This window comes from Dama dama, chromosome 20, assembly GCF_033118175.1.
Source record: "Dama dama isolate Ldn47 chromosome 20, ASM3311817v1, whole genome shotgun sequence".
Taxonomy (NCBI): domain Eukaryota; kingdom Metazoa; phylum Chordata; class Mammalia; order Artiodactyla; family Cervidae; genus Dama; species Dama dama.
The window spans coordinates 83643156-83660433 of NC_083700.1; the positions used below are offsets into that span (position 1 = coordinate 83643156).

At 42.8% G+C, this 17278-nt stretch overlaps 1 protein-coding gene across 9 annotated transcripts in view; it reads right to left on the minus strand.

Moving 5' to 3' along the window:
* Nucleotides 1-17278, minus strand: part of FGGY (FGGY carbohydrate kinase domain containing) — a 475197-nt gene that overhangs the window by 93418 nt on the left and 364501 nt on the right. For all 9 annotated transcript variants that reach the window (XM_061121747.1, XM_061121749.1, XM_061121748.1 and 6 more), the window contains 2 exons: nucleotides 9967-10041; nucleotides 2588-2708 (listed from right to left, as the gene is read on the minus strand). In XM_061121747.1, coding sequence (XP_060977730.1) covers nucleotides 2588-2708; nucleotides 9967-10041 — 196 coding nt within the window. The remainder of the gene's footprint in view (nucleotides 1-2587; nucleotides 2709-9966; nucleotides 10042-17278) is intronic.

Below are 17278 nucleotides of genomic sequence, written 5' to 3' on the forward strand. Positions count from 1 at the left end.
ACCTTTCAGAAGGGGGGAATGAGGCTGAGTGGTAAAGCAATTTGCCTAAAGTCACAGAGCTAGTCCTCTGCTCCATTATTCCATACTATCTACAATGAATCTGCTAAATTCCATTATGTTTTCACATGTATTCCTGAGAATCATGTATTAGCTCTACGGTTTTTTCTATAACTTTGTTTGCAGGAAAACTAGAGCAATTAACAATTTTAAAGGCACCGAACACTCAACCTATACACCCACAGCTTGTGTACCCATCTTTTAAGAAACAAATGCAAATGTGTTCTTTTTGCAGAGTGTTGGGTGAAGGAGAGGAAGAAGGCAGCTTTGCCTGGAATGTGAACTATTTTATCTGATGCATTAATGAGTCTAGCAAAACCCAAAGCATTTCAAGGCAGATGCACTTTGCCATCACTTGTCAATCACAGGCTTCCCCAGGCAGAGGCATTTCAGGCCAAAGAAAAGATCCCTTTGTTCAAAACTGTAACTGGTCCACAGTCAGAGACAAAGGGTCCAGTTTGAATTGGAATCCAAATAATGATTAACAGCCTTTTCATTTGACAGCCTAAAGGAGAACAGTTTCCAAAGTAGAACTTTCTATGAAGCCACTGCACCCCTTGCTTCTGAGTCAGCTCAGGGGTGTGAGGCCTGGAGGAGAACTCACTTTCCTAAAGCCTGGAGCTGCAGTGTAGAGTCAGGGCCTGCTGCCCTGCTCTCGGACCATTGTTTCCTATTCCCTTGGGTGATGTGTCAGCCAGGGTTGAGTCCATCTCTCTTCCTGGATCCAGGTAGGAAGTCTTGATGGCTCTTTGGAGGCTGGACGTTGGAAAGTCACTCACAGATCAGATCTGAAGTATGAATTGTATTTGAACAAGCTAGCTGACTCTGAGATAAACCATATTTATGGCTTTTCTCTTTGGGAAAATTATAAGCTAATCTGGGCTCCTTTTTATGTCTTCTTTTCTGCCTCCAAAGGTAGAAAAGGCCCATTTCCATAGGTTTTGGACACTTTAGGAAAGGGGGATTCATCATTAAATGGTTATAAACTGGGCAGAAAAGTTAAGAAACCTGGGTCAGCAGCATAGTGTAGGAGACATCAGGTCTGGACACACCTGGTACCATCCTAGTCCAGCACCTACCAGGTGTCTGACCTTGGACAGTCAATATGAGTCACCTCCCTGACCCTTAGTTTCCCTGTCTGTAAGGCAGGGGCACCGATTTCCACCTTTCGGTGGTGTGTGCGGATTAAATGTAAATAAAGTGATTTACATTGACACAGAGTAGGAGTGCATTTGAGTGTAGTCAATTCTACACTTATTTTTACATATTTACCCTTAGACTGTGTGCTTTTGCTCCTGTTCACTGGCCTATGCTTCCATTTCCCTACCTCTAAGATGGGGTTCAGCAACAGGGTTTGATCTCACACCATGCAGGGGGTGACGTTGCCCATCACATGTGGGAAAGCTCTCACCTGTGTGGATCTGCATGGCCTGGAGCGGGGAAGGGAGCGTCCAGTAGAAAACTGGACCCCCCCATTCATCAGAGGTAAGGCATGCAGGGGACAGGGGGCAGCAAGAGATCATGATGAATGGAGGCCAGTGGAGGAGAATCAGATGAGACTGGAGTTGGGGCTGTAAGCAGGGTCCAATCCTTTCCCACTTTCCTCCACTTGCCCCGCTGTGGTGCCTGGCCTCCATGTGGTGGTGGGGAGTGGGAACATCAGTTCTCTGGAGACAGTGGGAGAGAAGGGAGCAATAGGCACGAGGGCAGCAGGTCCAGAGAGACAGGCCCAGGTCAGCCACTGGGACTCAAGCAGGCCTCCTATTCATGAGGCCCCGTCCATGCGGCTCAGGAGTCTGCACTAGGAAGCTTGCTTGCTTTTGTCTGCTCAGATCACAGAGGGATCAACCCATTACCCAGGATTCTCTCCATCTGTGTCATGATCTCTGGTTCTGGTGAGCTGAGAAGGAATCACAGGATCTTGAGATTTGAATCAGGGCTCACATTCCCACCAGCAGCCAGACACCCACAGCTCCCACCATAGTCAGGCTCTGCAATTTTTCTTCAAGACAGTTTGCTTATCACTTCCTCCAGTCACTTGCCCTGCACTGTTACAGATCCAAACCAGGGCAAGGTCATGCTGTTTCCATAACACCCTGTACTTTTCTCACTCAAAGCTCTTGCTACACTAGATCTGACATGTCTGTTTGCTGTCTGCCTTCTTCCATAGACCCTGAACTCTCTGGGGGCAAGAATCATGTTTTCATCTCTGTATCGTCAATACTACCCAAAGTAGGGTATCAGAAGAGGTACTCAAGACTGTTAAGTAAATATTTGAAAATTAAGATCTGGCCCTTGCTATCTTCTCTTATTTCTTACCATCATCCAGTAGTTGGATACACAGAGAAGTCACTTTCCCTCGTATGACAACAACAGTTAACTTAAGAAAAAAAAAATAATTTTAACATAAATGCTCCAAATAATATGACACCCCACCTATATCCTCCTTTTTTCTACCCTGTCTAGATCTTGGCCACATTCATGTGCTGTCAAGTCTAGGATGACCTCTTCTCCTCCTCCTCAGACTTACCAGTGATGTCTGCATGCATTTGCACAAAAAGGGGATTCTTGCTGAGGCCACCACACAGGAAAAGGGTGCTGATCGAGTGCCCTGCTGACTCCATGGCTTCTATAATGAGGCGCGTTCCAAACTTAAAGGGAAAAACAGAAGAAAGCATCAGCATGGTGGCGAAGGGAAATGACATAGAACATTTACTAAGTGTTTACCCAGCAGTAGACAATGCACTCGGAGCTTGACATATATATATATATATATGCTCTCTTAGAAAGTCAGGACTCAAGGAGATTACACTGCTCATGATAACGTCATATTATTAAGTTACAGAGTGGGAATTCCAACCTGGGTCTGCCTGATTCCACAACCTTATGAATTATTATACGATTTGCTTCTATCAATAGTTACACAACATTGACAAAACAAGTTGACAGTGTTAACACAGTTCATTCAAATACACATATTTGATGAGTATCCGTTATGGCCCAGATCCTCTATGATAAACTTTTTGGCACCAGGGGCTGGTTTTGTGGAAGACAATTTTTCCACGGACTGGCATGGGGTTGATGGTTTCTGGATGATTCTCATAATAAGGAGTGCGCAACCTAGATCCCTCACATGTGCAGTTCACAGCAGGATTCGTGATCCTATAGGAATCTAATGCTGTGGCTGATCTGACAGGAAAGAGAGCTCAGTTGGTAATATGAGCGATGGGGAGCAACTGTAAATACAGATGAAACTTCACTAGCTCATCTGCTTCTCACCTCCTGGTGTGCGACCTGGCAGGCTGGGGATCTTTGCTCTATGAGTTATGGGGAATGGAGTGACTGGCAACTCTGCTGCGAAAAACTCTGCTTTGAAAGATCTCTGCTGGAGATCCCTGAGTTAGTTTTCCTTTCCTAAAGAGGAACTAAAGAAGTTTGTTCCTTGGAAATGCGGCCAACAAACCCAGCAGCTGAAACATGGAAGTTCAGTTTAGTTCAGTTGCTCAGCTGTGTCCGACTCTTTGCGACCCCATGAACCACAGCATGCCAGGCCTCCCTGTCCATCACCAACTCCTGGAGTCCACCCAAACCCATGTCCATCGAGTCGGTGATGCCATCCAACCATCTCATCCTCTGTCATCCCCTTCTCCTCCCACCTTCAATTTTCCCAGCATCAGGGTCTTTTCCAATGAGTCAGTTCTTCGCATCAGGTGGCCAAAGTACTGGAGTTTCAGCTTCAGCATCAGTCCTTCCAATGAACACCCAGGACTGATCTCCTTTAGGATGGACTGGTTGGATCTCCTTGCAGTCCAAGGGACTCTCAAGAGTCTTCTCCAATACCACAGTTCAAAAGCATCAATTCTTCTGCACTCAGATTTCTTTATAGTCCAACTCTCACATCCATACATGACCACTGGAAAAACCATAGCCTTGACTAGATGGACCTTTGTTGACAAAGTAATGTTTCTGCTTTTTAATATGCTGTCTAGGTTGGTCATAACTGTGCTTCCAAGGACTAAGTGTCTTTTAATTTCACGCCTGCAATCACCATCTGCAGTGATTTTAGAGCCCAGAAAAATAAAGTCAGCCACTGTTTCCACTGTTTCCCCATCTATTTGCCATGAAGTGATGGGACCAGATGCTATGATCTTAGTTTTCTGAATGTTGAGCTTTAAGCCAACCTTTTCACTCTCCTCTTTCACCTTCATCAAGAGGCTCTTTAGTTCTTCTTCACTTTCTGCCATAAGGGTGGTGTCATCTGCATATCTGAGGTTATTGATATTTCTCCCAGCAATCTTGATTGCAATTTGTGCTTCATAAAGCCCAGCATTTCTCATGATGTACTCTGCATATAAGTTAAATAAGTAGGGTGATAATACACAGCCTTGATGTACTCCTTTTCTGATTTGAAACCAGTCATGGAAAGAGGGCTCTCATTGTACAAAGAAGGTGAGCCACAAGACTTCAGGCTAGCAGAGGGCTAAAAGGACCCTTGTTATCACCTGAAACCAGGTAGTGGTTCTAATGAGAAGGTTTCCAATGCCAGAATCCATTCCTCATCAGTCCTTGGTGATCTGAGATGATGCAGAAACCATATGCCCTATTTGGCTCAAGTTTCACCGTATTTTCATTTCCGCCCTTGTGTCTTCCTATCTTTCAAAAATGTGTTATCTTCATCCTTGTCTTGCTCAGTTTATCAAACTCAGTAAAAACTGATGCTTGACAAGAAGATACTACCATAGGATCAAGGTGAATCTTAATATATAAGTCACGAGTTTTAGCTAGGGTATTAGAGTAGCTAAAAATCATAATTTCCTTGAAAGTTAAAAAACTGGAAGTCTCCAAATCATCATTTATTTGAGAGAGGATTAAAAACAAAAAGATGAACTGTGATATGACTTTAGGAGGCAGCTGCATGGTGATGTTAGAGAAAGTGGCTCTGGGAAGAAATGAGGGAGAAGGTATTTTGATGGCATGATAGCCCTTGAGATGTTCAAGGGGAGTGACCAAGTCCCAGGTGTGGACACAGGAAGTGGCTGAAGCAGATGGAAGAGAAGGTCAAGGGGAAGGAAAAGGTCAAAGGAGAAAGGGAGGTTAAGGATCTGGGAGGTAAGAGATGGTACAAACACCAAGAAGGTGGGGTGTGGGCTTCACAGGTTCAGTGAAGGTGGACAGTGGTTCTGGTCAGATGGCATTCAAGTGCACAGAAGAGGAGACAACAGCTCAGCTTGAGGGCATGCAGTATCTGAGCTTCACCAAAGGAAAGGAGGAGGGTTTAGGAAATCATCAGGATGCAGAAAACCCTGACTGCTATGGAGTAAATGATGAGGGATGGTCTTAGGGGAAACACACTGATTGAAACCAGCCACCCTGGCCAGGCACCACAGTAACTATTTGTGTGAATTATTTTACAACAGGAGGTCCTAGCAAGGAACCTGGAACTAACAAGCCACCACCAACCGGAAGAGTTCAGGAAAGGTCAAAAGGAGACACCATATGTCCTACTACTTCCCAGAATCCTTCTTGTTGACATTCATCTTGGCTGAGTAATGCTTGTACCACCAGGAAGGACCCTGGCCAGAATAACTGGCCAGAGACAACCGGGAAACTAATCCCACCACCATAAAACCTAAAACTGTGAGCCACATGGCTGAGCAGTTCTCCTGGGTTCCCTATTCTGCTGCTCTCCGCCTGGGTGGCCCTTCCCAACAAAGTCTCTTGCTTTGTCAGCACGTGTGTCTCCTTGGACAATTCATTTCCGAATGTTAGACCCCTTTTTGAGTCCTGGAAGGGGGTCCTTCCTGCAATAGTGGGGCAGTTCAGGAGCAGAACCAAGCATTTCCAGCCCACAGGTCTTCAGGTTTGTGGAAGCTATTAGTGAGTCTAGTAAGAATATGGATTAGGTAAAACTTGGGCCTCCAAAGATCATCCACAGATGTAGAGTGTTAAAAAAAAAAAGATTAAAACATGTTGTACCCTATAAGACCAGATCCTGCTTATTGAATATGCCTGATTACCCCCAGATGTTCTTTCTTAAGCTTTTGGGGGCGGTCATGAACCCTCTTGAGAATATGATAAAGCCTACTGACCTCCCCAGAAAAAAGTCATATATAAAATAGTATTATAACTAATTTTAGGAGCCCTACAAATGCCCTTACATCTGCCATGGATCATTTGGTGTCTGTGAATTCCAGGTAACCCTAGTCTACTATGGGAGCGTGAATCTGCACCTAGGAAATAAGAGTGTGGCTTTTGAATTAAAAAAAAAAAAACCTGGGAAGGCATTCAGGCATTTTATCTACTTTTAGAATCAAACCCACACCTAACCTTTCCATGACTCAATTCTCATTTTAAAAATGGGAATAAAACATTATATTTTTCACTTGTACCTCCATGGACTGTCTAAAATGTTAACATGCAACAAAAAATTTAAAATGTGGTCTTAGACTTGACATATCTACCTTGCAAAGTTGCTGCTATAGACAGAGTATGTAAAGCTCACAGAAGAGTGTCTAGTACACGGAAGGCATTTAGAAATGAGAGCCATTCTGGTTATTAGCTAGAGGCTAAGCGCTCTGCTATGCTCTTTAACATCATTTCTAATTTTATGAAAAAAAATCAAAAGCTGCATATTATTATCCCCATTTAGGATTTCCATAATTTGCTTTAAGCCATGCTGTCTGCCTCAGGGGAGGGGAAGCTGCCTCCTAACATGCATGGAGATGCCGTGCAAAATGGCTATTTCTGATATTTCTAAAACCAGAAACCTGGGGGCTCATGTGATTAGCAGGCCTGAGAGGAGAGTAACACAAAGCACATTCTCTGGGAAAAGGCAAGAAGTGATCAGAACAAGAGGCGCTCCCTCCAGAGGGGCTGGGATGGCCTGTCTATCCTCCGTGTGGCATTGTCAGCAGGAAATTCCCACTCAGGCTGCTGGTTAGTTACAGGGCCTTCCCTTTTGGCGACTTAGACGCCACTCTGTGAAACACTCCACCCTCCTTAAACGCCCCACCAAAGGGCTTTGTGCTAAAATGATTTTGTGCTCACCTTTCTGGAAAAAATGTTTTCACAGAGAAATTTAAATTAAAATCAGGCTGTTCCACTGGGAATGTACAGAACCAAATGCAAATAGAGAGACTTCAAATGCAAATAGTACTTTTAAAGGGTCTATTCTGCAAAGAAAACTATGGATGAACAGGCTATGTATAAACTGGGTGTTTGACAGGTCTTTCAATTAAGCTTGGTCAGGAGAGAATTTCACATCATGAAGGGTTTTGCATAGTCTCAAATTAACTTCACTACAATATCTCTTTAATTTCATTCTGTTCGTAGAAAATGTCAACCATAGATATTGCTATGGAGAGGAATGTGCTTAACTAACTTTATAATCAATAGGTGTAAGGGCAATATTCATAGTCAGTGAACACATTTTTTGAACATCATGGGAAAATCTCTGGTATAAGAATGCTCATTAAAATGCACATTAAAATGCACAAATGAACTAAAAGATCAGAACACCCAGATACTTTTGCAAAACAGACTGAACTCCTCACAGTTCAATGGACTGCACAACATAGCCTTATTGAAAAATCTGTCTTCAATTGCCTTTCCTTCGTGGTGCTATAAAGGTCATTAAAACAATGGAGAGAATAAATATGATAGCTTTTAATACATGTACAACTATTACATACAAAAGTGATTTGCCAAGTGTGTGGCGTTCGGAAAATGTAGTTGGCTTCCCCCGCCCCAGCCTTTCTCTACCCCTGGACGCATTATATATTCTTGGATTTCTGCTACAGTGTTCTTACCAGGAAGGGGACTCTGTGAGACAATCCTGGCCAGATTAATGATGTTTTCTAAGATGTGTCGAATCAAAACTGTTCTCAGGAATGCTTGAAGGCTTATTTCAATCACGTGGCTTTTACAAGCTGATCCAAGAGCAATGTAGAATGGTAACATGCAAGAACAAAAGCCAGTGAGCAGAAGGACAGAGGTTCAGATTCTGACTCTGCCATGCACTAACTGTTTGACCTTGGCAAGCAGTGTTCCGTATCTGTAAAATGAGACAAGCCCACCTACTTACAGGGTTACTCACAGTGAGTAAGGTACCCTGTTTGGTGCCTGGCACAGGCAGTGGGCATCAGTGAGAGGGAACAGCGATGATCATCAGATGATGGTGACCCTTGGCTCATCCTGGGTGGTCTCCTTCTTCATGTCTCCCTGTTAGCAGGGACTCAGAAGGATGAACCTCATGCAGCTCTGATATTTTCCAGGATTATTCATTTTAATGCCTGTGATTCATTCCACTCTAAGACTTTCCACACATTAACATCAGAAAATAAAAGCTCCTCAATACACTGTGGACTCAGTTTTATTTTAGAAAGCTGTGGGTTCAAATCCCAGTTCTGCCACTTACTAGCTGTATGAGACTGAGCAAGTTAATTAACCTCACTTAGGCTTAGATTCTAACCTTTGGAATGGGGATTATAATTCCTCCCTCATAAGGTAAAGTCATATAATGTACGTAAAATATTTAGCCGACTACCTGGTACATAATATCTCAAAACTATATCATTTATTGTTATCATCTTTACTATGAAGCAAGATCACTAAATAACTACCTTTACTACTGATGCATATTTTTTCTCTTCTCCGTTTTTTTCATCTTTTCATACTAGTCACTCTTGCCATTTTGAGAGATGTCAGAACTATCCTTTTTGTTGTTTTTTTTTTTTTACCAAGTTCCCATAAATAAAGCAGGCTGACTGGTATTACTGAACTGGACAAGCTCTTAAATCAATAAGACAGTTGCTTCAATAGTTGTTTATAGATAAACTTGTTTTTAAACTAAAAAGCATTATTTAATTGTGTTGGCCAACTCTGCCCTTTTTTGTATGTATGTGGTACCTGGGTAAACTTAAACATAAGGAAAGTACTTTAGTTGATGATATGGATATATAGAAAATATGTATGTAATTCTATTCTTTAAACTAATGAGGATATGAAAGTGGTATGTGGAGAACAGACTAATTGAATAGCATATAGCTATATCTATATAGCATGAATAAACAAAAGTACTTTGCTTAAGTAGGTACATTTCTGAAAAATAAATTATGACTCAGAATTCAGTGAAACTGATTTTCCTTTCCTTAGTCCCCAACTCCCTTTCCAGAGCAGAGCAACTAAGCCTCAGTGGATTATTGTTATTTTGGAGCTCCTACCAGCTCTGAGATCCTGAAGGCCATGACTCATTCCCTTCAAATGCACTTTCTAACATGCACATACATGCAATGTTTCATATGTTATTTCAGGGTTTAGAGCTCTTCTGTAGCTCACTCACAGATCACCTCTAGAGAATGAGTCCTTAGACAGTGATGCTTGAGCTTCTAAAAACTTGTTTTCACTTCTGATTGATCTTCAGTTTAGGAGTTCATAACACTGAATTCTCCCCTTTCTCTCTGCCTAACCATCCAACGCTTTCATTTAAGCAACTAATTATAAAAACAAACATTTTCATGTTCCAAGGAAGCTGACTATTTAAAGGAACCCCAGACTGGATGCTTTTGCAAAGTGAACAATATCACGTATTTTATAAATCTGGACATTCTTCTTAATGCACAAGAACATGGCATCTGCTTGCTTGCTTCTATTTAATTGAACTTAGGAGACAAACTAGATAAATGGTAGGTAAGATGTTCTAAGATTTTAACTCCTTTTAGTTCCCAGCTATGTGAAGCTATTAGTAAAGCAGGTAAAGATCTTCAGAATTTCCCTCCAGACAAGCATCTATTTTTGTCAAGCTCCCTAAAATCTCTGTCACAACAGCATATGATGTATCCTGGGGGATATGTGGTCTCAACTTTATCAATAGACCTAAATCTCTTTAAAAATAGCATTCAAGTGTCTTACAGCAATGGCTTGAACTGTGGCCAGGTAGAGAATGGCAAGATCATCGAGGTCCTGAGATAGTTTCAATCCAGTGACCTATAGGGATGAAGAAAAGAAAAGATGGAGCCATGGTTAGAGATAGTTCCCATGAAACACGCTCAGATGTGTTTTCTTGCCGAAGCAAGTTCATATGCAAATCCCCTTTTTGTAAGCTGAACGTGAAGCGACTACTAAATTGTTTAATCACCAGACCTGGAAAAAGTATTCTTTCTTCCCCCAGAGAAAATGCCTTGCCTTGGATTAGAGAAAAACAAACCAAATAGTATAAGGAGATTGTGTGTGGTTTTTCTTAGGAGATTGTGTTTGGTATTTATTAGCATGGAATGAATTAAACATCTTTCTTCTTATCTGAAAACATTATTCTTTTATTACCAACACCTATTCTCTTTGGCTTACAGAAATCAACATGTAGCACTGGCATTCTAGTAAAAGATGATATTATTCTGAGCTCTGCTATGGTCAGAAATCGGTGGAGTATTCAGAGTAAACTAACATGTCTCCTATAAATGTTATACCTACTAGGGGATCATTTAGAATCTGTGGTTTGCAAGGGAATTCCATTAAAGTCAACCTGAACCACATGCCTTTTTATGGAGCATGTCAATTTCTTAGAGGTTCCAGGACAACAGGTTACTGGATTTGGGTAGTTTCAAGACTTGTTCATGGTCTCACTTTGACGTCTCCCGTTTGTGAAGGTGTTCTCTTGGGACATTTCTAGAGGGTGAAGACAGGTGGTTACTTTAAGTCTAGTCTGAAGCTGGTGGGCATCAGTGCCACAGTTCACTTTAGATTTTCATGACAAAATTAATTTATGTCCAGTACTCTTGCCTGGAAAAATCCCATGGACGGAGGAGCCTGGTAGGCTGCAGTCCATGGGGTCACTAAGAGTCAGACATGACTGAGCAACTTCACTTTCACTTTTCACTTCCATGCACTGGAGAAGGAAATGGCAACCCACTCCAGCGTTCTTGCCTGGAGAATCCCAGGGACAGGGGAGCCTGGTGGGCTGCCGTCTATGGGGTCGCACAGAGTCAGACACGACTGAAGTGACTTAGTAGCAGCAGCAGCAGCAGCAATGGTGTATACATTCCTGAGTTCAATGAAGTGGTGACATGCAGCCGTACTAAAACAGGGGAGCCTAGTGGTCTACCCAGGTCTCTGTCCTTCAATTGCTCCAGCCCCACTCATCATTTTTTCCAGATTCCACCCCCAGCCAGGATTAAGGCGTCAGCCTTGGCTTGTTACAGGGCACAGATATCACTCCACTACCCAAACCAGAAACCTGGGAGCACTTTCCCCTGACTTTTCTCTCCCTTCTTGTATTTAATCAGTCTCCAAGTCTTGTACATTTGAGCTCCCAAATCTATTTTGAATCCATCCCCTCTCTTCATCCTGTCAGTCACCTCCTTAACCCAGGTCTTCAGCACATTCTTCCTGATTGCTGAAATAGCTCCTGATCAAATCTCCCTGTTTCAAATGGGGCTTGCTCCTCTCTACAAGGGAGCTAGTGCTTATTCTCAAAAGTAAACTGATCATGTGAAAAATTCTATCTCCATTTCCCTCATTCTGAAGCAGAAACACCTTCCCTGTCTTCTATGAGTGATTCTGCCCACGGTCAGGCCTGCTCTTTTCACCAGTGTCTTGTCTTTTCTGTCCTAACTTAACATCCTGTGTTCTGGCGGTTTTTTTTTTTTTTTTTTTAAATGGTACTTCTTTTAAAATGTCTTGGCTGATGGCTCAGTGGGTAAAGAATTCGCCTGCAATGCAAGAGACACAGGAGGTGTGGGTTCGATCCCCGGATCAGGAAGATTCCCTGGAGTAGGAAATGGCAACCCACTACAGTATTCCTGCCTGGAGAATCCCACAGGAGTCTGGCAGGCTGCATTTGGTGGGATTGCAAAAAGTGAGACACGACTGAGCACATGGCACATGCTTATTTATTTATTTATATTTTAACTTTTTGGCTTCATAGCCTGTGGGATCTAGTTCCCTGACCAGGGATCGAACCCATATCCCCTGCAGTGGAAGCACAGTCTTAACCACTGGACCACCAGGGAAGTCACCCAGCTGTTCTGATTACTCATCTAAGTCTGCTAAAGTGGGTATTCCTGAATTCATTGGAGCTACCTGCTGATAGACTTTTTGGGGCCGATTATGAAGCCACTCAATGAGAGTAATGGTGTTGATATGAACACAAAGGAGCATGGGAGGTTTGAAGGAGAAACCAGAAAGGAGCTCTTGGGGTACATATTCTCCAGCCAAGAACTCTGAAGGAACAGCTCTCAGAAAGTTCTCCAGAGGCCTAAATATGCAGTAAGGATGTTGGAAGTAGGAGAACATGAACCACACTAATACCATAGAGGTTTATGACACAGAGGAGAAAGCAGTTTGCCTAAGAGAGAATCCAGAGGTTCATGGAAGCCAGAACCTAGGTGTCCTGACAGACTCTGTGTCACTCACCACAGTATCTCCCATGCCTGCCACTGAGCCTGGCACACAGCAGCACTAAGTTAGCACTTGTTGGGTGTGTGGCACTTCAATGCTCCTTTTTCTTTAAGAACGCCATTCTCTCTTCTAACATCCTATCCCTCTCTGTCATATACAATTATAAAAGTGAAAAAAAAAAGTGAAAGTGTTAGTTGCTCTGTCGTGTCCGACTCTTTGGGACACCATGGACTACAGCCCACTAGGCTCCTCTGTCTGTGGAATTCTCTCGGCAAGAACACTGGAGTGGGTAGCCATTTCCTTCTCCAGGAGGTCTTCCCAATCCAGGGATCAAACCTGGGTCTCCTGCACTGCAGGAAGATTCTTTCCTGTCTGAGCCACTAGGAAAGACAGTATTTATCACCTCAGCCCCTCATAAATTCACAGAGGTGGAGTGGGTATATCTTCTCCACATCCCAAGAAAGAAAAACACTGGACCATCACTTAATAGTTGCTTATTCCATGCTCTCCCCCCTCCCCCAACCTCCACACTTTCTCTTCCTCATCAGAGAAGTGATTTCTATGAGACCGCAGTAAAAGAAAGTTAAAGTGTTAAGTTGCTCAGTCATGTCTGGCTCTTTGAAACCCCATGAACTGTAGCTTGCCAGTCTCCTTTGGAATTCTCCAGGCAAGAATACTGGAGTGGATAACCTTTCCCTCCTCCAGGGGATCTTCCTGAATCAGGAATCAAACCCAGTCTTCAGGAAGATTCTGCAGGCAGAACCTTCATTGCAGGCAGATTCCTTACTGTCTGAGAAACCTGGGAAGCCCCAAGAATACTGGTGTGGATAGCCATTCCCTTCTCCAGGGGATCTTTCCAACCCAGGGATCAAACCCGGGTTTCCAGCATTACAGGCAGATTCTTTTTACCATCTGAGCCACCTGGATTGCCATTTCCTACTCCAGGGGATCTTCCTGACCCAGAGATTGAACTCATGTCTCCTGCATTGGAGGCAGATTCTTAACCACTGCACCACCTGGAACGCAAAAGAAGTGACCCTGCAGGTTATATAGAGCTTTTGTGTGATTTAGAAAATGATGCTCCTGCTAGGTGGACTAAATGCAAGACATTCCATTGAGAAGAGTGAATTATAAAAAGCAGCAGAGTGGACAGGATTTCAGCCCTGCCCTAAGTCCCCTCAGCTGAACACCCTGTGTGTGCACCAGCCCCAGGGAGTGCAGTGGTCCTTGGTAAAGATCACAAGTCATAAGTGGTCTCTCTCTCTCTTCTTCACAACTGGCCTGACCTCAACAAGTTAGGGAAAGTTATTGGGCCACAGTTTAGAGCTCTCTTCCAGAGTCAGTCCAATAGGTAGGCTACCTTTGGCCTCCTCTCACTGGCTATCAATGAGATGTGAATCAGACCATGATTGTCCATGTGGTTGGGTACCAGTCTGTTTGCCAGATCAACATCCATCCACAGGAGGGTCCTGAATGTCACATGTGGATAAACTGTGATGGAGGGTTTTGACTTTTTATATAGATGCATTTTCCTATTAATTTACTAGGGCTCTGTATAATAACATTGACCGTGTAACTGGTTCTGATATTCTTCTCAATTAGTAAGAACCTATAAGAGAGGAGGACTAAAATACCACTAGATTTAGTTTTCTTAATCCCAGCAGCTATTCATGAGAACTTCCCCAAAGTATTTATATTCAAGCAGAAAGAAACCATGGACCCTTCTCTAAATTCTGAATGTTTTCAAAGCTCAGAATCATAGCGAAGAAAAGAGAAGACAGTTTCTTTTCTTCAGAAACTGGGAATGAGATGATCAAGGTAAATGAATACTAAATTTAACTCTTGAGCTGGTTTACTAGTAGCTATGGCAAAAAAAGAAACATGATGGATGGCACAGGCTTTCTTTTATGACAAATAAAACTATCATTCTTCAAGACAGACAAAATTATTCCTGGGAGGAATTTATTACATGGACCATCATATGGAAGGTATTCCGTATCAAAAGGGAGTCATAAGCAAGAATGGTTCTCCCATGGCTATTTCCAACATTCCCTCACCACTAACACCAGGGCCATGAGTTGAAATGTGGCTCAGTGAAAGACACTTCTCTCTAAACTGTGAAATTACTATGGCCCAGGGTCCCTGCTTTCTTGACATCTCACCTGATTTGCCAATGGAGACAGTAGAAGAACAGATAATCATTTGATTCTCCCTCAAGTATCAGGTATCCCAGCCTCATCTTGACAAAAATCAAATGGCAGTCAACCCAAGATGGAACTTTCTAAGGTGTGTCTGTCACGAGGACCCCTCAGGAGGCTACAGAGGACCCTCACGGAGTTATCATGGCAAGAGGTAGCAGTGCCCTGGAAATGCCAGGGATGTCCTGGGGGAGGTACAGATTTGCAACCAGCCAGAAAGCTGGAACAGGCCAGAGGAGCTAATACTCTGGCTGAAGTCTGAATGGCTCCATCAGTAAGAAGATATGAAAAGGAAGCCTAAGTAGAAGGAATCTGTTTATAGATGCACATATGCCTCTTTCAAATGCTTGGGAGAGAGGGAAATGAGTGGGGAAGCCCCCATGGAGAGTTGCAATGGGAAACATATTTTATTTATTTTGACTATTGTGAAATGAAGACTGTAACAGAAAACATTCATAATTAATATTTAGAGGCATATGGTGGCCAAAGAGATGTGAATTGCAGTGGATAATTTCAACCTCTTAGGTATGACTGTAAAACATTTATGTAAATACTGTTGGGATTTATAAAGGTGAAAGAAAGATGATACACTTTGGAGTAAGATTTCTCTCTAATTGACTGCAGGACAATTGTGAGTTTTGTTACCTGTCTGAGTGTAAAATAAGAATAATAATACTTCAAGGTATTTAATGATTAAGTAAGTTATCTTTTGCAAAGCATCTAACTTTTTCCACAAGCTGTACCAAATCAACAAGAGCTAGACACTTATAGCACTTAATAAATGTTCATACTCTTCCCTTTTCTCTTAATAAATGTTCACTTCTGCTCTCCTGAATTACACGAGGGGCTCAATCTCATTCACTAATTGGGATATAGAAATAAAAGATCTCCTGCAACACGCTGTGGGTACTCCCAGGGTATCAGCGATGGGGACTGAAGACCAGTAGTGGTATAGGGTGGGGAAGGTAGAGCAGAAAGAGTGCTGGGCGTCAGCATCAGGATCATGTGAGAATGGTCTGGACGTCTAGGAGTGTGGAGAAGCAGTGTGCCCCTGATGAGTGCCCAGCAATAGAACAGTGGAAGACTCACTTTCAAGGACTTCTTAGAGAAGCCTTAGTCCTTATCAGCCTACACATTTCCATTCATTCTGTGAAAGGGAAGACACATGATCTTCACCCTGGACTTCAGCTGAAATCCTGTTGCCCCTAGGCAGCTGTGTGAACTTGAGCTTGTCTCTTAACTCTTTCCCGGGATCTGAGTTAAAGGCAGGTTTCCTGTGATCCAACTTCTAGTTACTGAACTTTTGGTGGGGGCCCAGCAATCTGCATTTTTAGCAAGGCCTGAATGCACGATAAATTGTAGGAATGATTGCCCTAAACCTTGGTTATGTCAATTATAGGTCCATAGGCCGTGGAGTAGTTGAGATTATAAACAAAGGTCTATTAGTAATTTAGTTAGCTAAATTTTTCCCTTCTTAGTTGTTCAAAAAATTAAGTGATTATGTATATTGGTAAGAAAAAAAATGCTTAGAAATTGTTTCCGAGGGGTTTCTAAAGATTATGAAAGACAAGAAAATGGGATTCTCTGTCATAAGATTTTCTAGGGTCATTAGAGCTTGATGGAGTATCCAAGGCTCAAGGGAATTGACTGAAAGCTTTTCAGAACACAAAGGAACAAAAATCGCTCTGCTTGTTCAGTCAATAATGAAGGAGGAGATGATGGGCGTATAGCAAGGAAATAAGGGGGATCAGAGAAAGATTTCTGGTAAACCTCTGGAGAGAGGCCAGAGATCGGAAAACAGGTCTCAGATAGTCAGCAGCCTGCAAGAGAAAGAGAGATAAAATTTCCCTAAAATATTTATAGGTTATCAGTATCAGGGATGGAGACCAACATGTGGCATTGGCAAATACTCACCCAGAAATAGGAAATGCATATAACTATATTAACACAATGTGATAGGCCAAATTTAGGTTAACAACCCCTGACTACCCTATCAAACACTAATTCAGGCACTGCTGTAAAGGGCCTTTGCAGATGGAACTGGTTACTAGCCAGTTGATCTTAAAATAGGGAGATTACCCTGGATTATCCATTTGGGCCCAATGTAATCCTGTGAGGTATTAAAAGCAGAAGAGGAAGACAGAGAGTCAGTCAAGAGATACAGTAGAATAATGCAGGAGAGACGAGGTAGAAGTGGAAATTAGAGAGATTCAAAGCATGGAAGGACTTGATCTGCCATTGTTGGCTCTGAAGATAGAGAAAGAGGACAATGAGCCAAGGAATTCATGTGGCCTCTCGAAGCTGAGGATCCCTAGCTGACAGCTATGTTGGAAACAGGCACCTCTGTCTTACAACTGCACAGAGCTGAATTTGGCCAACAACTTGAAGGATTTGATAGCAGATTATTCCCAGAATCTCCCTTAGTTCTGGTCTTGTGAAAACAGGAGCAGAGAAACCAGTTGGGCCAGCCTGGGCTTCTGACCTACATAACTGTGAGATAATAAATTTAAGCCTTGAACTTCCCTTGTGGACCAGTGGTTAAGAATCTGCCTGCCAATGCAGGAGACAAGGGTTCGATACGTTGTCTGGAAAGATTCCACATACCATGGAGCAACTAAGCCTGTGCACCT